The sequence below is a fragment of the Sus scrofa genome, chromosome 2 (genome assembly GCF_000003025.6).
Source record: "Sus scrofa isolate TJ Tabasco breed Duroc chromosome 2, Sscrofa11.1, whole genome shotgun sequence".
Lineage (NCBI taxonomy): Eukaryota > Metazoa > Chordata > Mammalia > Artiodactyla > Suidae > Sus > Sus scrofa.
In genome coordinates, this window is record NC_010444.4 from 67,208,758 (window position 1) to 67,235,213 (window position 26,456).

Consider the following 26,456-nt stretch of genomic DNA (forward strand, 5'->3'; position numbering starts at 1 on the left):
GTTGCGGGTTCGGTCCCTGCCCTTGCTCAGTGGGTTAACGATCCGGCGTTGCCGTGAGCTGTGGTGTAGGTTGCAGACAAGGCTCGGATCCCGCGTTGCTGTGGCTCTGGCGTAGGCCGGTGGCTACAACTCCGATTCAACCCCTAACCTGGGAACCTCCATATGCCGCGGGAGTGGCCCAAGAAATAGCAGCAACAACAACAACAATAACAACAACAACAAAAAAAGACAAAAAAAATAATAAAATAAATTTTTGAACAAGTTGAAGAAGGGTCATATTTTATCCAATTTCTTGGGATAGACCATGATGGAAGATAGTATGAGAAAAAAGAATATATAACATATATATATATACATACGTATATATATATATGTATATATATGTGACTGGCTCACTAGGCTGTACAGCAGAAATAGACACAACACTGTAAATCAGCTATACTTTAATAAATAAAATAAAACATTATTATACATCTCTGCTGTTCTTGTATTAAATACATGGTATTTTAAAAATTATTTTATTTTATTTGGCTGCCCTGTGGCATATGGAGCTCCTGGGCCGGGAATCAGAGCTGAGCCTCAGTCTTGACCTAAGTTGCAGCTGCAGCAACACCAAATCCTAAACCCACTCCCCGTGCTCCCTAGATACTACCTTGTGCCACAGCAGGAGCTTCTGACACTTGGTAAGTTTATAAAGAGAAACAAATTTGTGGGGGGGACAATGAGCTAAATTCTCTGTCTCCACTTTCTCCCCTGTGTCTTCACAGCCCAGATACAGTAATAATACAAACACACTTCTGTGCAGTGGTGTTTGAAGAAGTAGTAATGAACATAATGGAAAAGCTGGCCAAACCTGCTCCCCACAGCCACCACAAGAACTTAAGTAAATCTTTTTAGGTGATGTAGTGATGCTTTTATTTTTTACTTTACACTTTTAAAATTTAAGTACAGGAGTTCCTTTGCGACTCAGTGGTTAACGAGCCCGACTAGAAAACATGAGGATGTGGCTTGGATCCCTGGTCTTCCTCAGTGGGTTAAGGATCCAGTGTTGCCGTGAGCTGTGGTGTAGGTCCCAGATGCAGCTTGGATCCTGCGTTGCTGTGGCTGTGGCCTAGGCCAGGAGCTGAAGCTCGGATTCTACCCCTAGCCTGGGAACCTCTATATGCTGTGGGTGCGGCCCTAAAAAAAAGAAAAAATAAATAAATAAATAAATAATAAAATAATAAATAAATAAATTTTAATATAGTTGATTTACAGCCAATTCCTGCTGTACAGCAAAGTGACCCAGTCATGCATATATATACATTCTTTCCTCATACTGTCTTCCATCACAGTATGTCCCAAGAAACTGTATATAGTTCCCTGTGCTGTACAGCAGGATCTCATTGCTTATCCATTGTAAATGTTTAGTTAGGAGTTCCCGTTGTGGCGCAGTGGTTAACGAATCCAACTAGGAACCATGAGGTTGCGGGTTTGGTCCCTGCCCTTGCTCAGTGGGTTAACGATCCGGCGTTGCTGTGGCTCTGGCGTAGGCCGGTGGCTACAGCTCCAATTCAACCCCTAGCCTGGGAACCTCCATATGCCGCGGGAGCGGCCCAAGAAATAGCAACAACAACAACAACAACAACAAAAAAAGACAAAAGACAAGAAAAAAAAAAAATGTTTAGTTAGCATCTACTAGCCCCAAACTCCCAATCCATACTATTCTCTCGCTAACTCCCTTGGCGACTACAAGTCTCTTCTTCATGTCTATGAGTCTGTTTCTGTTTTATAAGAGTCTTCACGTTTGACACAGGGCAGATTTCTTCTCAAGAGGATAATTTCTTTTCATTTTAGCAGATTGAGAACTGGGTGAATATTATTCCAATATGAACATGAGAACTTGTCAACAAGAAGACAGTTTGTCTGGAGTCCTGCAGGAAAAATTGTTTCCGATATTTCATGCATGTGTCCTGCTCACTGCTTCTCACAACTGAATCTATAGTAAAGTACCCATTCTCATTACTAAAATATTAACAACTAAGAGTCTAAGTTACCTGAATGGCATCAGTCTAGAATGATGCTTGACATGACACCTGGATACTGGAGACCAAAGATCTGTCCTCGGAAAGGGCAGGGAGGCAAAGAGAGACAATGGAATCCTGTTGAAGAAAGATCCTCTCTGGGAGGAGGTTCAAGCATGCCTTTGTAGGCACGGGCAGTCAAATGACGTTGCCACAGGCTGACTGCTCACAGTAAGTGTATCCCTGGGGAATCAATATCCAAAATGCTTCATTACACACATATTTTTCGTGTCATGCTAGTGCTTGGCTGTGTCTTAAAGACCAAAGTGGTAGAAGAGGGAATTTCATGATGGCTAATCCCTGACCCTCTTCTGCCAGATGTACACCCTATATTTTAGCCATTTAGGATATAAGCATTATTTTTCTATGTAATTCCAGGCTTTTATTAAAGTTTCAAACAAAGGTATCTCTGTGTAATTAGTAATATCAGAAAGGCTGATTTCAATTTCAATTTTTAATTTAAAATTTTAAATACATTTTATGTATTGGCTATAACAATATATTAGAAACACATTTAAGATATTGTAAAATTCAAACAATTAGGGGTATTTCATTTTTAGATCCATTGATGGTTTCCTATTCCTTAATTGATTGCTAATTGACATACATGATTCCCTTGCACTTTTTACTGTATTTAATATTACGAAACCACAAACAATTGCATTGTTTTGCATTTTAAAAGCTTTATGTAAGCATAACCATACTGCATATAACATTTACAATTGGTGGTCTTATGTAATTTATTTGTTTTTTATTTTTTGTTGTGAATAGATTTTTCCATTTTTATTATAGTTGATTTACAGTGTTGTGTAAATTTCTGCTATACAGCATAGTGACCCACCCATATATATATATATATATATATGTATGTATATGTATATTCTTTTTCTTATAGTATCTTTACCCACAGAATGCGAGAAAATCTTTGCAAATGATGCAATTGACAAGGGCTTAATCTCCAAAATATATAAACAGCTCATACAACTCAACAACAAAAAAATAGACAACCCAATCAAAAAATGGGTGGAAGACCTAAATAGACCTTTCTCCAAAGAAGACATACAGACAGCCAGCAGGCACATGCGAAAATGCTCCACATCGCTAATTATTAGAGAAATTTAATTTATTTTTAATTAATGCTGATATTTAGTCCAGCTTCATGAATTTAAAAATCAGAGAAGAGTTCTCTGGTGGCCTAGTGATTAAAGATCTGGCGTAGTCACTGCTGTAGTGTGGGTTCCATCCCTCACCTGAGAAATCCTCATGCTGCAAGTGTGGCCAAAAAGTAAAAATAAAGACAAATAAAACAATAAAAACCAAAGATTATCCCATTATATTGTTACATTGCAACTTATTGTTAGATTACAATTTATTTCTTATTTCCAAATTGACAGGTACTACAGTTATTGCCTTTTATCTTACATATGTTTATGAATAGAAATGCAATTAAAAGTCATGCATAGGGAGATACCATTACATTCAATATGCTGTGTGTCTAGAAAAAGGAGAGGAAGAGAGGAGAATACAATATGGACGACTTCTGTATACATATTATTTATTTATTTTTTTTAATAAAAATATTCACAGAATGTCAACTTTGGTTAATTCTGGAATGAAGTCAGGCATGAGCATATGGTGGGTTTTTTTTTTTTAAATGACACTATTTCTACTGCTTTTATTTTAAATATTTATTAGTTTAATAAAGAGACACAGGGAGTTCCTGTTGTGGCACAGTGGAAAGAAACCCAGCTAGTATCCATGAGGATGCTAGTTTGATCTCTGGCCTTGCTCAGTGGGTCAAGGATCCGGTGTTGCTGGGGACTGTGGTGTAGGTCGCAGATATGGCTTGGATCCCGCATTGCTGTGGCTATGGTGTAGGCCAGCAGCTGTAGCTTGGATTTGACCCCTAGCCTGGGAACTTCAATATGCCACAGGTACGGCCCTAAAAAAAAAAAAAGGAAAAGAAATGACATTCAATTCTCCCTTGGATGTGAAGGAAATAAATAGAGGCCTTGTTCTCTGGGAGCATAGGAACACAGAAGGACTGGTTCTCCCTTTGATATCAAAGCTGCTAAGTGGAAGCCCTCTTCTCAGGGAGCATGAAAACCTAGAGTGAAGAACTGGGCTGTTGTGTAAAATGATGGTCCCTGGAAATGTGCTGGGATGTGCTGCCTCATGACCTGAGCAAGGTGACTAAGTACCTGAGTAAGGTGGTTATAGGCAGACAATTAACAATCTCTGTGGCCCTTGGGGATTCAATAACCAAGGTTGTCCACTAGTCAAATTCTTCTGCTATCATTCTCATTCCAAGTCCATGAAAATCCTTAAGAAATAAGGCTCTGAGAAAAAAGAACTTAAATCCAGCTAAATCCCTCATTCTGAGAGGCCAAAAGTATGCAGTTCTCTTCCATCCACCTCTTTCTTTTCATACCCATTTCAAGAGCTTTCACATATGGGTGTAGTTCCCGTCTGTAATTGGATTCTAGTTTTCTTTCCTAAAGCACATTCAAAGACATCCTTTAGAGCAACAATCTAAGGAAAACATACAGGATATTTAGGCTCGGAAATAATAGTGTATTATATGAATATTTACACTATATTTTAGAATAACATATATAATCTATAAAATGCAGGTGATAATATAGCAAATACACTCTAAGAAGCAAATTCTTTAAAAAAAAAATATATATATATATATATTTATGCTTTTTAGGTCCATGCCCATGGCATACAGAGGTTCCCAGGCTAGGGGTCTAATCACAGCTACAGCTGCTGGCCTATGCCACAGCCACAGCAACACCAGAGCCAAGCCTCAACTGCGACCTGCACCACAGCTCACAGTAATCCCGGATCCTTAACCCACTGAATGAGGCCAGGGATCAAATCTGCAACCTCATAGTTACTAGTCGGATTTGTTTCTGCTGTGCCACGAAGGGACCTCTCTAAGAAGCAAATTCTAAAGACCAATTCTATGTATGGCCCATTGCATTCTTTTTCTACATTTTTTGGGGGTGGAGGCTGCACCTGTGGCATATGGAAGTTCCCAGGCTAGGGGCCAAATTGGAGCTACAGCTGCCAGTCTGCACCACAGCCACAGCAACTTGGGATCTGAGCCACATCTGTGGCCTATACCACAGCTCATGGCAAGTCCAGATCCTCAACCCACTGAATGAGGCCAGGGATGGAACATGCATCCTCATGGATACTAGTCGGGTTTATAATAGGCTGAGCCACAATGGGAACTCCCTGTTTCTACATTTTTATCTTCAGCAATTTCTAATGTATCTCCTGTAATCAGAATGGACAGTTCATGGAAGAATAACCTCAGCAAAAGAGAAAAATGGCAGATTAGCAGCTCAAAACCCTGTCTTCTTAATGAAATAGTGAAAAACAACAGACACTGTCAGAACTAACTTTGTCAGAACTCCTGAAAACAGTAAAAATTTATGGCAACCCAGTGAATGATGAATCCAACAAAAGCAATTTAAACTGGTAGGTAAGTTTTGTGGAATTTTTTATTTATTTATTTATTTAAATTTTTTTTGGTCTTTTTGCCATTTCTTGGGCCGTTCCCACAGCATATGGAGGTTCCCAGGCTAAGGGTCAAATCGGAGCTGTAGCCACCAGCCTACGCCAGAGCCACAGCAATGCGGGATCTGAGCCGCGTCTGCAACCCACACCACAGCTCAGGGCCAGGCTGGATCGTTAAGCCACTGAGCAAGGGCAGGGATCGAACCCACAACCTCATGGTTCTTAGTCGGATTCGTTAACCACTGTGCCACGACGGGAACTCCAGTGGAACTTTTAATTGCTCTGGCTCCATCCCACTCCCATACCCCAGCATGGCAGTAGATTAGTCTTAAAATGGTCACAGCCTGTGTTCTCAGCTGAGGCCCTGGTCTATGTACTCAGAAGAAGCAAATTATACCTTTTCTCAAAGCATTCCATATGTCTGTCCTAACTCAGCTGGGAAATATCTTAAGGACTGACATGAGCCCTCATCTCTGTTTTGCCTAACTTAGAACTCAGGCTTTGCAAAAGCAGTGGGCATTTTTGCAAAATCACTGCAAACCAAATTAACAGTCCATGTGCGCCTATGGCAAAAGATTAAAATCACAACTTAAAATAGAACAGGTTAGCCCCACAGCAAAAACAGGGGACATTTTTGGAAATTAGGACACTTAAAAGCACCCAAATATACGGGAGAATTTAGAAAGCCACATGCAGGACCATAGCAAGATGTACAGTCAGAAAACACCATAAAAGATCCTCAATTTTCTCATTGATTTCTAGGTGTAGTGCAAACCTGTATACATGTTGAAAGAGTACTGAATCACAGATACGAGATATAAAGACTGAAAGAGATGTATTATTTCTTTGTTTGTGTCACTCCTGGCATCCAAGGAGATCTTTCAAAGCACAAGCTGAGCAAACATAGGAAATAGATTTCAATGACCACAGGCATTAAGAATTGCAGTCTCTGCAAATGTGTTTTGGGAAAGTAACTAAACAAATAAATTACTACTGCCTTCAATGATTACCCCAAAAAAGCAAACTCTGGGGGATATTCTAATATCCAGAGCTATTACATTTATAATATTGACCCTCAGGAGTGGAAAGAAAGAAAGAGTGAAAGTGAGCTGACTCTAAGGGACCTACAGGACACCATCAAGTGAAAAAAAAAATGCATTATGGAAGTCCGAAAAGGAGAAAAGAAAGAGAAAGGGATGGAAAAAATATTTGAAGAAATAATGGTCATAAACGTCCTAAATATGGTGAAAGAGATAAACCTACAAATCTAAGAAGCTCAATGAACTCCAGGAAGGGTAACTTAAAGCTATTAATACTAAGACACCTTATCATCAAACTGACAAAGCCAAAGGGAAAAACAATCTTGAAAGGAGCTCCTCGCATACAAGACATTAAGAGAACATCACTCATTACATACAGGAGAGCCTCAACAAGATTAACAACCAATTTCTCATTAGACCATGAAGGCCAGAGAGCAGTGGGATGACGTATTTAAAGTGCCGCCCTGTCAACCAATAATGTTATAGCTGACAAAATTTTCCTTCCAAAAATGGAGAAATAAAACACAACCCAGATAAATAAAGCTGAAGGATTACATTACCATGAAGACTGCTTTATGAAAAATATCTAAGGGTTTGCTTCACGTTGAAATGAAAAGGCACTAGACAACAATTCAATTCTGTATGAAAAAAAGATTTCTGGTAAAGACAACTGCCTGGGAAAATTTTTCAGTGTATTTTTTGTCTTCATTTCCTATTGGATTTAAATAACACACACACACAAAGTTAAATCTGTGCTACTGGCAATAATATACAAACATTTAATTTGTGGCACTAACATAAAGAAGAAAGGAAAGAGCCACATAAGAGTAGGGGTTTTGCATGCTACTGAGCTAAAATTAGATTGAATTAAAATTAGGTATGAATTTAAATTAGATTGTTATAAACTTAGCATACTAGGTGCAATGTCCATGGTAACCACAAAAAAAGTTATCTGGACAATATTCCAAAAAGGTGATGAGAACAAAATCTAAATTTTTCACTATGAAAGATCAACTAGACAAAAAAATAAGGCAGTAACGGACAAAATGAAGAACAAAATAAGGCATTAGACATGCAGAAAATAAATTTTTACAGGGGATAATTAAGTATCTCCTTACTAGTGGGTACTTTAAATAAGTGTATTAAGTTGTCAGATCAAAATGACAGAGATTGGAAGAAAAATAAACATGATGTGAATATATGCTGTTTATAAGAGACTTACTATAGATCCACAAACACATATAGATTGTAAATGAAAGAATGGAAAAACTCTAGGCAAATCATTACCAAAAGAGAGTTATATCAGAAAAAAAATAGGCAGTCAACTGTCAAAACTGTTAAAATAGACAAAGAAGAATAGATAGCAACTAGGTAGATAGATAGATATAGGGATACAATGGTCAATAATTGAGATGATATAACAATTGTAAGCATATATATACACCAACCAATAAGGCTTCAAAATGTGTGAAGCAAATCTGATGGCAGTGAAGTGAGAAATACAGATTTCTACAATGATACAGATTTTAATGCCAATATTCAACAATAGATAGTAACTCTGGATAAACAAAAAAGACACATAGGGCTTAAAAAACAGCATAAACTAACAAAATCTAAGAGACATACATAGACATTCCAACCAACAAAAGCAGAAGACACATTTTTCTCCAGTGTGCACAGACACTCTCTAGATAGTTCACCTATTAGGCCACAAAGCAAGCATCAATCAATTTTAAAATATTGAAATCATACAGTGTCTTTTCTGACCACAGTGGTGTGAAACTAGAAATAATAAAAGAATAACAACCAGAAAATAAACAAATACATGGAAATTAAATAACACACTTCTAAAAAAACAATGGTATCTTACTGGAGAGTTTTCTCAAGGCTCCTTTCATGTCCCTGTTCCTCAGACTATAGATGAAGGGATTCATCATTTGAGGGACAACTGTGTACATCATGGAAACTACTGCAGTCTTCCTGGAAGAGTTAGTCAGAGCAGAACTAATGTACACCCCCAAGCCTGTCCCATAGAATAAGGACACAACTGAGAGGTGAGACCCACAGGTGGAAAAAGCTTTGTACTTTCCACCCACGGATGGCATTCTCAGAACAGAGGAGACTATCTGAACATAAGAGAAGATGATTCCACACACAGGAATACCACCAAATACGCTAGTTGCTACATATATCAGGATGTTATTGATGAGGGCATCCGAACAGGCCAGCTTGATGACCTGAACAACTTCGCAGAAGAAAAGGGGGATTTGCAGGTCTGTGCAGAAGGTCAGCTGCAGCACCATCAGACTGTGGAGCAGGGCATCCAGGATGCTGATGAACAGGGAAAATAGAATCAGCTGGCCACAGATGTGGGAGTTCATGATGACTGTGTACCTTAAGGGATGACAAATGGCCACATAGCGATCATAGGCCATTGCTGCAAGAAGACAACTTTCCAAACTAGCGAACACCAGGACAAAGTAGATCTGTGTAAGGCAGCCTGCGTAAGGGATGCTCTGATTCTGTGTGTGGATATTCACAAGCATCTTTGTGATGGTGGTTGTGCTTAAACAGATATCAGTAAAGGACAGATTATAGAGGAAGAAGTACATGGGCGTGTGGAGGTGGGAGTCAGAGAGGACAGTCAGGATGATGAGCAGGTTTCCCAGGATGGTCACCAGGTATATGGACAGGAACAGAATGAAGAGGAAGAGCTGCAGTTCTGGATCCTCTGTCACTTCCATAAGAAGGAATTGTGAAACTCCTGTTTTGTTTCTGGGTCCCATACTGTTGAAAAATCTGGTGGGTGAGACGGACTGACAACACAATCCAATGTGAGTTTTCTAAACCAGAAGGAGGAGAGTCACCAGAGGCAAATGCTATCTTGGGATGAGATGGAGACTAACAGGAATAAGAAATGTGTCTTCTGGGGTTCCAACTGTGCACAGTGGGTTAAAAATCTGACTGCAGTGGCTTGGGTACCTGGCCCAGCACAGTGGGTTAAAGATCTAGCATTGTTGCAGCAGCTGTGCCTCAGATTTGATCCCTGGCCTGGGAACTTCCACATGCAGAGGGTGCAAACACCCGCCCCTCCCCTCCAAAGAAATGTGTCTTCTGTATGCATATTATTTTGTTACTAAAAAAAAAAGCAGGAATTCCTGTCGTGGCGCAGTGGTTAACGAATCCGACTAGGAACCATGAGGTTGCGGGTTCGGTCCCTGCCCTTGCTCAGTGGGTTAACGATCCGGCGTTGCCGTGAGCTGTGGTGTAGGTTGCAGACGCGGCTCGGATCCCGCGTTGCTGTGGCTCTGGCGTAGGCCGGTGGCTACAGCTCCCATTCAACCCCTAGCCTGGGAACCTCCATATGCTGCGGGAGCAGCCCAAGAAATAACAACAACAACAACAACAACAACAACAACAACAACAAAAAGACAAAAGACAAAAAAAAAAAAAAAAGCAAAAACAAAACTGAGGCTGACACAGAAGAATGTCATCCACTGCTAATTCCCACAAGGGTTAAAGGGGGGGTCATTTTTTATATTACCCTGTCTATACCATTTAGATTAATTAAAACATGTGGTTGTGTTATAAGGGGAAACAGAATAGGGAGGCAGCTGAATATTCTCTCTGGATCCCCAACGACCTCAAAGTCAGGCAACTGAAAAAAATATCAGTATGTCAAGAACAGGAATGGGAAGATTAGGTGAACTTTAGCAAACTTCCTACCCCCCCACAAGATTGCAAGAGAATGTCAGGGGATTTTGTAACAGTCATCTTGCTCTAACAGAAGCAGATTTCAACTCAAGAGGAAGTGGTTTGGGTTATTGTAGAGAATGAGTACTATATTAATCAATGAGAGGTGTCTGTGTATTTGTGGAAAGTACCGAGAAACGTGAAGAAGATGAAAGACAGGCAGAAGGCTCTTAGGTGGCTGAGTTCTAACCATCCCAGTCTTCCCTCAATGAACCTAGAGTGAGACATCTGTCCCCATTCCCCAACATTTGCTAAGGGATGTTAGGTTACCTGGCTGGCATCACAGTGGAATGATGCTTGACACTTCCAATGAGTGTTCTGTATAGGAGATCTGTACTCAGGAAGGGCAGAGGAATTGAGTGAGCCATCAGGCTCCTGGGCAAGAGGGATCATCTATGGAAGGAGGCTCAGGTGTGCTATTTCTTTTCAGGGAAAGGACTGTTGAATGAGATGGTCACAGGCAGGTCACAGGTATCCCTAGAGGTTCAATTTTCAAAACTCCTCATTAGCCAAGCAATTTTGTTGTCTCTGTGGTCCCAAGGCTGTGCAAATCCATAGATACCAAATATATAATACTAAAATGCTATAGTATATTATACCATACTATACATAATCCTATAAATGCTATAATACTATATGTTCTATATATTATAACTAATTATAAAATATATGCTGTATGTTATATAAATAACATATTTTAAAAATATAGCTAAATTATTGGAGTTCCCATTGTGGGTCAGTGGTGATGAACCTGACTAGTATCCATGAGGGGGCGGGTTTGATCTGTGGCTCTGCACAGTGGGTTAAAAATCTGGTATTGCTGTAAGCTGTGGCATATGTCACTGACGTGGCTTGGATCTGACGTTGCTATGGCTCTGGTGTAGGCTGGTGGCTACAGCTCCGATTTGACTCCTAGCCCGGGAAAGTCCATATGCTGTGAGTGTGGCCCTAAAACGCAAAAACAAACAAAAAATAAAACCAATTGTATTGCAATGTACATTGTGATTATAGCTGATAAATATTAGGACTTCTTGGAGTTCCTGTTGTGGCTCAGTGGTTAACGAATCCAACTAAGAACCATGAGGTTGAGGGTTCGATCCCTTGCTCAGTGGGTTAGGGATCCAGCGTTGCCATGAGCTGTGGTGTAGGTTGCAGATGCAGCTTGGATCCCCGTGTTGCTGTGGCTCTGGTGTAGGCCGGTGGCTACAGCTCCGATTCGACCCCTAGCCTGGGAACCTCCATATGCCGCGGGAACGGCCCAAGAAATGGCAAAAAGACAAAAAAAAAAAAAAATTAGGACTTCTTTTTTTCTCATAATAATCTTATTTTTAGCTTAATGATGTGCTATAAGAATTAAGACCTATTCAATTGGTACAGGAGTAAATACAAGACCTGTTAATGAGAAGATAGAGCCCAGAAAAGACCAGCACAAAAATGGACAGTTTATCCAGGGGCATAGAAATGAATTTGGATCCCTGTCTCAAGGCAAAACTAAATTCTAGGAAGGTTATTGTTTCTAATGTAAAGGCCCAAACAGTGACTCCTAGGTTGAAGTAACTATAGATTTCATTTAAAAGATCTATGGAACGCAAAGCATTATGGAAGTTACAGACAAATGCACTGCATTAAAACTAAGAACTTGTGTTCATTAAAGAAAAAAAAAACTATAAAAAATATCCAAAAGCAAGACATTCACATAAAAATAAATTTGGAGTGCATACAACTGAAAATAATAGTCTGATAATACAAAGAAGTCATATCAATCAATAAGAAAAAGATAATCAACTCAGTAGAAATACCACAAATAGAAATCTATTATTTTTATTTTTTTAAATTTTTTTCTGCTGTACAGCATGGAAACCAGGTCACACATACATGTATACATACTTTTTTCTCCCATTGTTGTGTTGAGATGTAAGTATCTAGACATAGTTCTCAATGTTACACAGCAGGATCTCATTGTAAATCCATTCCAAGAGCAATAGTTTGCATCCGTTAACCCCAAGCTCCCAATCCCTCCCACTCCCTCCCTCTCCCCACGGGCAGCCATAAGTCCACAAATAGAAATTTAACAGAATCAGACACAACTTAGAATAGATTTACAATGAGATCCTGCTGAGTAGCATTGAGAACTTTGTCTAGATACTCATGTTGCAACAGAACAAAGGGTGGGGGAAAAATGTATACATGTAAGAATAACTTGATCCCCATTCTGTACAGTGGGAAAATAAAATTAAAAAAAATATATATATAAAAAGAAAGTTAACAGAGAGCAAAATAAATATTTGAAAAATATCAACAATTTAATAACAAGACACATGTCAATTAAAGAAATCTTTTTATACCTATTACATTGTCAGTATTCTTAAAAATGTGTTGGTGATTATATGGATCACCAAGACTTTTCAACGTATGTGTTAATTTGTTCAAAGGAAAGCTTTTTGGAGACTTGGTACTCCCTTATACTCAATATTTCCATCCCAATTACAAAACATTCTCATTTATACCAGAGGCATATAAGAGACTATTCAAAAGGTTTATTCAGAACACCATAAAACTAAGTACAAAGACACAAAATTTCCATCAGTATCTGAAAGGACATATATTTTGAAAAGATACCACATATAATGTAAGAGTCCAGAGTATTGGAAGTGAGTTCATTTCTGCTACAACCAACCACATGATTGAACCTTGAAAGGGCAACAGTGAAAAGAATAGCCAGGACATAAAATTCATACTTTAAGATTAATCTTCTAACAAGTTAGAAATGAGGCAAATGTGAAAATCAGAAAAATATGCAAGGGTGATAAGTCAATGGCATTTAATCTTATTGCCTGTTTTATAGGACAAATATGATCAAATGCTGGAAATTTCAAGGGGTAAAGGAAAAGAAGAACTTCAAAGAAAATGATATGTACACAATTCAGGAGCGTGTCACTTGAGGGGACAGAGTGATATGAGTGGGAGACCCATTAGGTGGATTCTGTGGCGATGGCATTGCCCTATTTTTAACCCTTGTGTAGATATATGTGTTTTATTACGTTGCTATCCTTTCAGAACTACATATAGTTTCATGCACTACCTGGTATATATTACATTAAAGGGAAAACTGAAAAAAAGTCTCCCTGGAGTTCTCATTTTGGCTCAGCAGTGACAAACTCGACCAGTATCCAGTGAGGACACAAGTTTGATCCCTGGCCTCACTCAGTGGGTTAAGAATCCATTGCTATGGGCTGCTATGTAGAGCAAAGACTTGGCTCTGATCCATGTTGCTGTGGCTGTGGTGTAGGCCGGCTGCTGAAGCTCTGATTTGACCCCTAGCTGGGGAACTTACACATGCCCAGGGCATGGCCCTAAAAAGATTTTTGAAAAAAAGAAAAAAAAAAGAAAATAGAAAAAAAAAAGGCCTCCCACATTCCTAATTCTAAATAAACTCTCCCATAGTCTTTCAATATTGAAGCCATGCCGCTCAACTTCACAAGTCATCAAAAATCTCAAAAAGTACTTATTAAAAATGCTAGTTTTTCATGTGTCTCCAAAGAGATTCCAAGTCAGTATTTCTTGGGTGAGATTCAGAAGGCTGCTCTCTGTATGAAAGACTTCATGCAATTAAAATCTTCAGGCATTCTATAAACATCAATGCAGGTAGCTCTGTGCTAGATGGTACCAGGATTCCCAGGAAGGACCTGTTTCCCAGTTGTGGTGCTGAAAATAAAACAACCCTGTCAACCTCCAAAGCCAACCAGAAGGCACTCTAGCAACTCTTCTGATTCTCCTTTGAGACCTCCACTGTTGTCACCTCCACACCCTCAGAGATCATTTTGACTGACGAATTTACATTTTTGTGAATATGGGAAATGTGATCTCCCTACTATTGCTAAATTTCCTTTCTTATCTTACATTCAATGTCTCTTTCTCACAGTAAAGCAGTTCTCCAAAGGATCCTTTCCTCACAAAGATACATTAAAAAGTTTTGCATGAGAGCCATAGAAATGCAGGCAATCCTAAGACATCAAAGACACGGTTAATTTCATTCATTGATGTATCTCTGTGTGGACTCCTACAGAGATGAGTAAGAATTATAGCAAGATAAGATGACTCGGGACTAAAGTGAAAATTCTTATTTGTAAGAATAAACCAATAAGAAAGTTTCCAAGTTAATAAGAGACTAGAAGAAGATTATCTATCTTTGCCCTGACTGCATATACATTATTTTATTATATTACACAGATCAGAAAAAGAGACTGATAAATACAACATGAAGGAAAGCTAACCAAATTGCTGAAGCAAGTGGTAAAATTATGAGACCAATAAGATAACGAAGCTTATGAGTGTAGGCAAGGCATGGAACACAATGATACTAATTAATTTTATTGAGTATCAAATGTCAGACATTGTCCGAGGTGTTTGTAATGCTTATTGGGGTGGAATTCTGAGGAATAATTACACTGCGTTGAGTCAGTCTAAGTGTCTCAAACATTTTCTCCATGCCCAGAATGAGATTTAGAAGGGGCATATGATCCTATTCATGGTAAAGACATTGAAGGTTATATATTCTGGATGACTCCATGCAAAGTTACATATCAATAGATGTAGGGAATAAAAGAGTCAGTTTTCAGCATCTGGGAAGCCTTTCTAGATATGATGCCTGCATCTGTTGCAGCCATCTGGGTCCATGAAAGGAACCAGCTCCCAGGATAAAGAGACTGTGTGGAAAAGTAAATGAATTTTACTCTACATTCCCCACTTTTTTTTTTTTTCTTGGCTGCAGTATACAGAAGCTTGATGTGGGATCAGACCAGGGACAGAACCCAAAACATAACAGTGAAAGCACTAATTCCTAACCATTAGACCACTAGGGAATCCCCCCGACCCATTCCCCACTTCTTAAATCTCTGTGATGTAAGATAACTAATTTCATTGTTTTGGCATATTAGAATCAGAGTTGCTTCATCTTCATAAAAATGAAATCTTTCTCACTGATCTCTGATCAAATGTCTTATAGTCATCTCAAACCACTGAGATAGCAACATTACAGCAATTTCAGAGATCATAAAACTGAGTGTGGTAGATGCTGATATTGCCCTTTATAGTTACATTTTATGAGAGATGGGTGTCAGGAATTACTGAATTGGAATTTGCAAGAACAGCTCTCCCATATCTCAGAGTAGGCTTGAACTTGAGGTTCAATTCACCTGGCCCCGATCATGAGATCAGGCTGAATCAAGGTTCTTATGACCACAGACATATTCCGATCCTCTCCCTGACATATCCAACATTTTCCGCTTTTCTTTTAATATTCCAGAAATAACAGTATAACCCTTGCCTTGGTCAGCTTCTTAAGGAAATTAAGGAAGCCAAGCTTACAGAACAGGACTCATTTCTAAAGCATCACTGAGCCATACAAACAGCAAGTTTGTTTCAACCCCAAGTTAAAATTTACTTACCTGTTATGTTGTCTAGTCATTTTAGAATAAGTTAATGATGCAAGAGTCAGACTTTCTGGGTCACCCAGAATTTCTGTGACTTTGATTCATTCTAGAAATCCAAGTACAAAGCAGAAGACACAGTCACAGAAGAGAAGTCTTAATGAGTTTCTTTAAGGCTCCTTTCATGTCCCTGTTCCTCAGACTATAGATGAAGGGATTCATCATTTGAGGGACAACTGTGTACATCATGGAAACTACTGCAGTCTTCCTGGAAGAGTTAGTCAGAGCAGAACTAATGTACACCCCCAAGCCTGTCCCATAGAATAAGGACACAACTGAGAGGTGAGACCCACAGGTGGAAAAAGCTTTGTACTTTCCACCCACGGATGGCATTCTCAAAACAGAGGAGACTATCTGAACATAAGAGAAGATGATTCCACACACAGGAATACCACCAAATACGCTAGTTGCTACATATATCAGGATGTTATTGATGAGGGCATCCGAACAGGCCAGCTTGATGACCTGAACAACTTCGCAGAAGAAAAGGGGGATTTGCAGGTCTGTGCAGAAGGTCAGCTGCAGCACCATCAGACTGTGGAGCAGGGCATCCACAATAATAATTAACAAAGGAAGTAGAATCAGCAGACCACACAGACGGGAGTTCATGATGACTGTGTACCTTAAGGGATGACAAATGGCCACATAGCGATCATAGGCCATTGCTGCAAGAAGACAACTTTCCAAACTAGCGAACACCAGGACAAAGTAGATCTGTGTAAGGCAGCCTGCGTAAGGGATGCTCTGATTCTGTGTGTGGATATTCACAAGCATCTTTGGGATTGTGGTTGTGCTTAAACAGATGTCATTAATAGACAGATTGGAAAGAAAGAAGTACATGGGCGTGTGGAGGTGGGAGTCAGAGCTAACAGCCAGAATGATAAGCAAATTTCCCAGGACAGTGACCAGGTACATGAGCAGGAACAGGCTGAAAAGGAGGGACCGCAGTTCTGGATCCTCTGTCACTTTCATGAGAAGAAAATCTGAAACACGTGTTTCATTTCTCCATTCCATATTGTTGAGGAATCTGATGGAAAAGATGGAGCGATGAGACAATCAAACATGTGTTTTCTAGACCACAAGGAGAAGCATGACCAGAGGCAAAAATCATCTTGGGAATGGGAGGACACTGAGAAAGGGCAATTTAAAATGTGTGTCTTAGCTATTATGTACATAATTCTGTTTCTTTAAAAAAATTTTCATTAACAAACTTGAAGCTGATATAGCAGTGTCAACAATTGTTAAATTTGGAAAGGGTTAACAGGTGGACATTTAAAAAAAATTACACTGCCTACACTGGTTCTGATTATTTAAAAACCTTTGGTAATTTTATATAGAGAAATAGGTAGCCTTGGGAGGCTGCTTGAAGATTCTGTCTGGGGCCCCTGAGACCTCAGAGGCAGGCAGCTGAGATAATACATAGGTATGTTAAGAACCAGGATAGGATGATAAGGTGAACTTTACCAGATTCCCTGCCCTCCCACCACAAGATGGCAACTAATGTCAGAGAATATTATAGCTTTAAATATGTTTTAAAGAGGCACTTTTCAGAGTTCCCTTTGGGGCTTAGCGGGTTAAGAACTGACATAGTGTCTGTGAGGATGTGGGTTTGATCTCTGGCCTTGCTCAGTGGGTTAATGATCTGGCATTGCCACGAGCTGCAGTGTAGGTTGCAGATGCAGCTCGGATCTGGTATTGCTGTGGCTGAGGCGTAGTCTGGCAGCTGCAGCTCTGATTTGTCCCCTAGCCCTGGAACTTCCAAATGTCACAGGTGCATCCCTAAAAAGAAAAAATAAATAAATAAAAGAAGCATGGATTTCCCATGGTGGCTCAGCGGGTTAACTACCCGACTAGTATCCATGAGGCTACAGGTTAGATCCCTGACCTCATTCAGTGAGGGTTACCCCCAAGCTGTGGTGTAGGTCACAGATGTGTCTTGGATCTGGTGTTCCTGTGGCTGTGGCATAGGCTGGCAGCTGTAACTCCAATTTGACTCCTAGTCTTGGAACTTCCACATGCCACAGGTGGGGCCCTAAAAAGAAAAAGAAAAGAAAAAGAATAAAAGAGGCAGATTTCTACCCAGGAAGAAATGGTCTACCCAGGTAGAATGAGTACAATGTTAATAAATGAGAAGTGTTTGAATATAGGTGCAAAGTACACGGAAATATGTGAAGATGACTGACAGGCAAGAGGACTATGGGTGACTCAGTTCTGTCTGATGTATGAACTCTCATACAGCTTCCCCTGGATGAAACTATTGCAAAATGCCTGCTGTCATTTCCAAACATTCATTGTGGGATGTTAGGTTACTTGGCTGGCATCATGGCAGAAGGGTACTTGGCATCTTCTCTGAATGTGCCATATAGGAGATCTGTCCTCAGGAAGGGCAGAAGGACTGAGACTGGGGTTCCCAGGAAGAGAGATCATCTCTGGCAGCAGGCTTAGGTGTGCTATAAATTTTCATGGGAAGGATTGTTGATGAGGTGGTCATAGGCAGAATGCCATCTCTGTAACCCTAGAGGCTCAATTTCCAAATCCTCTCATTATCCAAACAATGTTATTGCCACTGCAATCCCAAGACAGTACAAATCCATAAAGATCAGGCTCTAGAAGGGAGGAATCAGGATGGATGCTTTCCTGATCCCATGAGACCAGGTGTACAACTTGTACTCTTCTCCACTTAGATCTGCTCACTTCCATTTCAAATTCTTTGCAGATATGGACAGGTTATCCTTCTCTCATTGGATTCTGGTCTCCTCTGGGGGGATGAGTGAAGAAATATTTATCTAATTGACATCACCAATTCTGATACCAATTATAGATGTGAAGATATAGTTTATATATGTGGATTTAAATAGAATATTTTAAAATATGTTATTATAAAATTGGAACTCTCAGGCATTTTTCTCTCTAATTGTCACAAATGTTTCCTCACACAATCTTCATTGTGTATATTTAGATAGCAGATAATAATTTATTCTGTGACAATTTTGTCTCTGGTCAATACAGAAAAATTGGTTACTTTTTAAGGATTTTTCATAATTACCTTTTTCTAATTTTTTCACAATAGTTTCAGTGCACACTTTTTTTGCCTTAGGGTGCCATGGATTGAAATTATGTAAAGGACTCATATGAATTAATAAGAAAAAGATAAAACCACTCAGTTGAAATGCCACAATTATATACTTAAAGGAAATTAGGGAGTTTAGCTTGGTGTTAATGATCCAGCGTTGCTGCAGCTATGGCACAGGCTGCAACAGTGGTGTGGTTTCCATCCCTGGTCCAGGAACTTCCACATGCTGTGGTTGCATCCAAAACAAATCAATAAATAACTAAAAGAAAAGAAAGGGAAATTAATATGTGAAAAAAACCCTCAACCACATAATGATGAGATACAGCTATTAATGAAATGCTTTTTACACCCACTAGATTATCAGTTTACTTGAAAGTGTATCAGATCACCAAGACCTTCTGAATTGTATTTGGTTTGGCCACTTAGGAGAAATTTTTGGTACAAAAGGAGAATTCAGGAGTTCCTGTTGTGGTGCAATGGAAACGAATCCAACCAGTATCCATGAGGATACTCATTAGATCCCTGGCCTCACTCAGTGGGTCAGGGATCCAGCATTGCCATGAGCTGTGGTGCAGGTCACAGATGCAGCTCAGATCCAATGTTGCTGTGGTTGTGGTGTAACCTGGAAGGTGTAGCTCTGATTCGACCCCTAGCCTGGGAACTTCCATGTGCCACAAGTGCAGCCCTAAAGAAAAAGAAAAAAAAAAAAAAAAAAAAAGGGAAAGAGAGAGAATTCATACTCACTTTTACTCAATATTTTCATTACAAATATAAAACTGTCTTCTACTTCCACCAAAAAATATACAAAAATATTAAAATAGGTGTATTTTTAATAGCAGAAAACTAGTTACACGCAAAATTTTCATCCGTATTGAACAGCATACCTACTTTGAAAAGTAACCATACATAATGTGAAAACACAAAGGATTAGAAATAAGTTCCTGATATGACCAACAAGTTGATTAAATCTCGAGGTGCAATAATGAGGGAAGCAATCAAGATTAAAAGATTCACATATTATATTAAAATTTTAAGTTTGAAAGAGGTAAATTCATAAATTGGGCAGGAATATGTATTAGGGAGATAACACAATGACATTTAATCCTATTGCCAGTTTCACAGGGCAAATATGATCAAATATTGGTAATTTCATAGGATCCAATCCAAAAGAAGAACCTCAAGGAAAATAAGTACGGAATTCAGGATAGTATTTGCACTGGAAGAGGAGCAGATGATGTGAGTGGGAGACCCTTCAGGTGGTAATGCAAAACTTTTATATGTGGCTTTAATGAGGACATTTATTCTATGGCAAACTACTCTCTCTTGACAAGGAGATGTTGAGTGTAAGATAGCAGAGGGGTAAAAGGAAGTTGGCAAGTTTAGGGGCATCACTTTTCCCATAAGCACAAAAAAGCAGAGCCATAAGATAGAATTATCTGTGTGAGTATGGAGGTGAAACAGTGGAAGTCTCAAAGGGGAAGAGTTTCCTGCCTGGCACTCAAGCAGAGCTTCCTCTGTTGATGTCCACAGAACAGATGCAGAGAGAGACCACCTGAGGGTCTTGTTTGTAGTAAGATGTCTCTGACCTCCAGCAAGAACTATTGACTTTAAACCTCTGGGGAGACTTGCAAAGGGTGTGGTGTGCATTTATTTTTTACATTCAGAATTATATACAAAGAGCTAATGAAGTTTCAACGCTAAGTTAAAATGAACTAATTCATTATGTTACACAGTCATTTTCAAAGTACTTGATACAAAATCAGGCATTGGATTCACCAGTATTTATGTCTCTTCAACTCATTCTACAAATCCCAGTACAAAGCAATGAAATGTCACAGACTAAAAGATGTCCTAGATACTGATGAGCTTTCTCAAGGCTCCTTTCATGTCCCTGTTCCTCAGACTATAGACAAAGGGGTTCATCATTTGAGGGACAACAGTATATATCATGGAAACCACTGTAGAATTTTTCGAAGAGTTACTAACAGCAGAACTAATGTACACCCCAAAAGCTGTCCCATAAAATAAAGATATAATTGAGAGGTGAGACCCACAAGTGGAGAAAGCTTTATACTTTCTGCCTGCTGATGGCATTCTCAAAACAGAGGGCACTATTTGAGCATAAGAGAAAATGATTCCACACACAGGAATACCCCCAAATATGCTAGATGCAAAATATATCAGGATATTATTGATGAGGGTATCAGAACAGGCCAGCTTGATGACCTGAACAACTTCACAGAAGAAGAGGGGAATTTCCAGATCTGTGCAGAAGGATAGATGCAACAGCATTAGACTGTGGAGCAGGGCATCCACAATGCTAATAAACAGGGAAAGAAGAAGCAACAAGAAACAGAGACCAGAATTCATGATGACTGTGTACTTCAGTGGGTGACAAATGGCTACATAGCGATCATAGGCCATTGCTGAAAGAATACAACTATCCAGACTTGCAAACACCAGGACAAAGCAGACCTGTGTAAGGCAGCCTGTGTACGTGATGCTTTGATTCTGTGTGTGGATGTTTACCAGGATCTTTGGGATTGTGGTTGTGCTTAAACAGATGTCCGTAAAGGACAGGTTGGCGAGGAAGAAATACATAGGGGTGTGGAGGTGGGAGTCACAGCTGACAGCCAGGATGATGAGCAGGTTCCCCAGGACAGTGACCAGGTACATGGACAGGAATAGGCTGAAGATCAGGGTCTGCAGTTCTGGATTCTTTGTCACTTCCATGAGAAGAAATTCTGAAATGCTTGTGTTGTTTCTGGGTTCCATATTGTTGATAAACCTAATGAAAAGATGTCATAACAAGACAATGACATATGTGATCCCTAAACAAGTAACAGAAATATCACAAAAGGCAAATGACATCTTGGGAAATGGGACTAACAGAGAGGAAAGAAAAGAGAAAGTCATTGGTATGCATATTTTTTGTTACTGTAAAAAAAAAGCAACAAAATCTAAAGCTAATACAACAGTCGATAATTAAAATTAAACCTGGAAATGGTCGAGGTGGTTATTTTTTTCACTTTATCTATCTATGCTGTTCTGATTTTTTAAAACTTTTGGTAATTAAAATTTTTTAATTTAAAAATTTTTATTATAGTTGATTTACAGTGTTGTGTCGATTACTGATGTACAGCATAGGGACCCAGTCATACATTATACATACATTCTTTTTCTCATGCTATCTTCCATCATGTTTTGTCCTAAGAGACTGAATTGAGTTCCCTGTGTGGTACAGTAGGGCCTCACGTGGAGTTTGGGGTTGGTAGATACAAACTATTATATATATATATATTTAAATTGAATGAAAAGTATATATATTAAAAAATTTTTTTTTATTGTTATTTCTCCAATACAATTTTTTTTCTACCGTACAGCATGGTGACCCGCTTATACATACATGTATACATTATTTTTTCTCCCATTATCATGCTCCATAATAAGTGACTAGACATAGTTCTCAGTGCTACACAGCAGGGTCTCATTGCTAATCCATTCCAAAAGCAATAGTTTGCATCCATTAACACCAAGCTCCCAATCCATCCCACTCCCTCCCCTTCCCCCAGGCAACCACAAGTCTGTTCTTCTCCAAGACCATGGCTTTCTTTTCTGTGGAAAGATTCATTTGTGCTGTGTATTAGATTCCATATATAAGCGATATCATGTGGTGTTTGTCTTTCTCTTTCTGACTTACCTTACTCTGTATGAGAGTCTCTAGTTCCATCCATGTTCAAACTATTATATTTAAAATGGTAATTTTATAAGAGAAACAGATTAGGGAGGCAGTTGAAGGTTTTGCCTGGATCCCCAGTGACCTCAGGTCAAACAGCACAGACAATTCCTAGGTGTGTTAACAACTAGGAATAGGAAGATAAGATGAAATTTATCAACCTTTCTACCTAACTCCCCACAATCAAGGAATACAAAAAATGTCAGACAATTCTTAAAAAGTCACCCTGATTTAAAACAGAGAGATTTCTACTCACCAAGAAATGGTCCTAGTCATAGCAGAGAGGGATTATAATATTAGTAAATGAGAGATGTTTGAGAATTGGTGCAAAGTACAAGGAAATATGTGAAGAAAGTGATAGTTAGGCAGGAGATCCATGGGTGACTTGGTTTTCATCATCTAACGTATATGCTCTCTTCACAGCTTCCCCTGGATGAACCTGCTGCAAAAGACCTGCCATCATTTTCAAACATTCACGAAGGGAACTTAGGTTACCTGGGTGGCATCCCAGTGGAATGGTGCTTGACATCCACCATACAGAAGATCTCTCCTTAGGAAGAAGAGGCTCTGAATGAGTCATTGGCTACTGGGCAAAAGATATTATTTATGGTAGGAGTGCTACTTCTTTTTAGAAATAGGATTGTTGAATGAGGTGGCCAGAAGCATACCGTAGTTTCTGTATCCTTAGAGATTCAATTTCCAAAGATCCTCATTAGCTGAGTAATTTATTGTCACCGTGATCCCAGGACAATGCAAATTCTTAAGATCAAGATTCTACATGGGAGGGTGTTCCTGTCTCAGTGGTTAACAAATCCGACTAGGAACCATGAGGTTGCTGGTTCGATCCCTGCCCTTGCTCAGTGGGTTAACGATCCGGCCGTTAGCTGTGGTGTAGGTTGCAGATGCGGCTCGGATCCAGCGTTGCTGTGGCTCTGGCGTAGGCCGGTGGCTGCAGCTCCGATTCGACCCCTAGCCTGGGAACCTCCATATGCCGTGGGAGCGGCCCAAGAAATAGCAAAAAAAAAAAAGCCAAAGATAGAAGATACAGCACAAGGAACTATATCTAGTCACCTCTGATGGAACATGATGGAGGATAATGTGAGAAAAAGAATATGTATGTATAAGGATGATTGGGTCACTTTGCTGTACAGTAGAAATTGACAGAACACTATAAATCAACTACAGCAGAAAAAATTTAAAAATCACAAAAAAGAACAAACCGTATTTAAAAATAATGGTTCTGGAGTTCCCGTCGTGGCGCAGTGGTTAACGAATCCGACTAGGAACCATGAGGTTGCGGGTTTGATCCCTGCCCTTGCTCGGTGGGTTAACGATCCGGCGTTGCCGTGAGCTGTGGTGTAGGTTGCAGACAAGGCTCGGATCCCGCGTTGCTGTGGCTCTGGCGTAGGCCGGTGGCTACAGCTCCGATTCAACCCCTAGCCTGGGAACCTCCATATGCCGCGGGAGCGGCCCAAGAAATAGCAACAACAACAACAACAACAACAAAGACAAAAAAAAAGATAAAAAAAAAAAATAAAAATAAAAATAATGGTTCTATAATAGATAAAAACTATTGCCTTTGGAATGGATAAGCAATTAGATCCTGCTGTATAGCACTGGGAACTATATCTAGTCACTTATGATGGAGCATGATGGAGGATAATGTGAGAAAAAGAATGTATATATGTAGAGTTCCCATCGTGGTTCAGTGGTTAATGAACCCAACTAGAAGCATGAGGATTCAGGTTCTATCCCTGGCCTCACTCAGTGGGTCAAGGATCTGGCATTGCCATAAACTGTGGTGTGAGAGTTTGCTGGTGGCCTAGTGATTAAAGGCCTGGCATTGTCACTACGGTGGCATGGGTTTGATCCCTGGTCTAAGAACTTCCGCATGCTGAGGGTGAGGCCAAAACAAACAAACAAAAATAAATAGTAAGTTTAGCCATCATGTTATCTATTCATTTAAGAACGTGGTGATGAAAGAGTCAGACATTCTAGCTCACTAATATTCTTTTTTTTTTTTTTCTTCTTGGCTGACCCACAGAATCTGGAGGTTGTGGGGCCAGGGATTAAACCTGCACCACAGCAGCAACCCAAGCCACTTCAGCGTTAATGTTGGATCCTTAAGTCACTGTGCCAGAAGAGAACTCCAATATTCTAGTTACTTTAATTCATTCTAGTGAACCCATCCCAAATCCAATGACACAATCACAAAAATCTAAGTACCTTACTAATGAGTTTCTTCAAAGCTCCTTTCATGTCTCTGTTCCTCAGGCTGTAGATGAAGGGGTTCATTATGGGAGTGACCACAGTGTACATCAAGGAAGCCACTGCAGTCTTCCTGGAAGAGTCAGTAACTGCAGAACTAATATACACCCCAAAAGCTGTCCCATAGAACAAGGATACAACTGAGAGGTGAGACCCACAGGTGGAAAAAGCTTTGTACTTTCTACCTGATGATGGCATTCTCAAAATAGAGGAAACAATTTGAATGTAAGAGAAAATGATTCCAGAAAGGGGAACACCAGCAAGTACCCCAGCTGCAAGATAGATCAGGATGTTATTGATGAGGGTATCAGAACAGGCCAGCTTGATGACCTGAACAACTTCACAGAAGAAGAGGGGGATTTCCAGGTCTGTGCAGAAGGACAGTTGCAGCACCATCAGACTGTGGAGCAGGGCATCTGCAATGCTAATGAACAAGGAGAGTAGGGTCAGCAGACCACAGAGCCGGGGGTTCATGATGATTGTATATCTCAGTGGGTGACAAATGGCCACATAGCGATCATAGGCCATTACTAAAAGGAGAAAACTTTCCCAACAAACAAAAGTCAGGACAAAGCAGATCTGGGTGATGCAACCTGCATAAGAGATTCTCTGATTCTGAGCCCGGATGTTCACCAGGATCTTTGGGATCATGGTTGTGCTCAAACAGATATCTGTGAAGGACAGATTGGAGAGAAAGAAATACATGGGAGTGTGGAGGTGGGAGTCAGAGATGACAGCTAGGACAATGAGCAGATTTCCCAGGACAGTGACCAGGTACATGGACAGGAACAATCTGAAGAAGATGGTCTTCAATTCTGGATCCTCTGTCAATCTCATGAGAAGAAACTCTGAAACATCTGTTTGGTTTCTGGGGTCCATGTTGTTGATGAATCTGATAAGGAAGATGTGGCAATAAGATAATGAAATGTATGGTCCCTAGACAAACATTAAGATTCTTGCAAGAGGCAAACACCATCTTGGGAATGGAAGGAGTCTAAGAGAAGGGGAAGAAAAAGAAATGCCTTATCCATGTATATTTTATTTATTACTTAAAAAACTTGCAGCTGATATGTCAGCATGAACAATTAATTTTGAAAAAGTTTAGATGTGGTTGTTTTGTTAACTTAACTATATGTGCTGTTTTGATTATTTAAAACATTTGATACTTTTATAAATGTAAACCAAGAGACTAGGGAGGCAATGAAGACTTTGTCTGGGTATTAAGCCACTCTAGGGCCAAGCAAGAGAAATAATACTTAGATGTGCCAAGAAACAGGAATGGAAAGGTAAGGTGAACTTTACTAATCTTTCTGCACCATCCCAACTGTCACAGGAACACAAAGAAATGTCAGAAATTTCTATAAAACTCACCATGTTTTTGGAGTTCCCTTGTAGTGCAGTGGGTTAAGGATCTGGCATTGTCACTGCAGCAGCTGGGGTCACTGCTATGGGACAAGTTCGATCCCTTGCCTGGGTACTTTCACATGCTGCAGGTGTGTGCCC

General features: G+C 39.7%; 4 protein-coding genes across 4 annotated transcripts; all 4 read right to left on the reverse strand.

The window, feature by feature from the left end:
• Window positions 8,482–9,420, reverse strand: LOC110259633 (olfactory receptor 7G1-like). The gene has a single exon (XM_021085121.1). The coding sequence runs from the start codon at window positions 9,418–9,420 to the stop codon at window positions 8,482–8,484; it is 939 nt and encodes a 312-aa protein (XP_020940780.1).
• LOC100515126 (olfactory receptor 7G2-like) lies at window positions 15,958–16,911 on the reverse strand. Its single transcript, XM_003123302.2, has one exon. The coding sequence runs from the start codon at window positions 16,888–16,890 to the stop codon at window positions 15,958–15,960; it is 933 nt and encodes a 310-aa protein (XP_003123350.2). The 5' UTR covers window positions 16,891–16,911.
• On the reverse strand, window positions 19,063–21,730 carry LOC100514947 (olfactory receptor 7G1-like). The gene is made up of 2 exons (XM_005652843.2): window positions 20,809–21,730; window positions 19,063–19,085 (listed from the first exon to the last, which is right to left on the reverse strand). Exons 1-2 carry the CDS (start codon window positions 21,722–21,724, stop codon window positions 19,063–19,065), a joined length of 939 nt encoding a protein of 312 aa, XP_005652900.2. The 5' UTR covers window positions 21,725–21,730.
• LOC100737921 (olfactory receptor 7G1-like) lies at window positions 24,894–25,835 on the reverse strand. Its single transcript, XM_013990294.1, has one exon. It carries the CDS (start codon window positions 25,830–25,832, stop codon window positions 24,894–24,896), a length of 939 nt encoding a protein of 312 aa, XP_013845748.1. The 5' UTR covers window positions 25,833–25,835.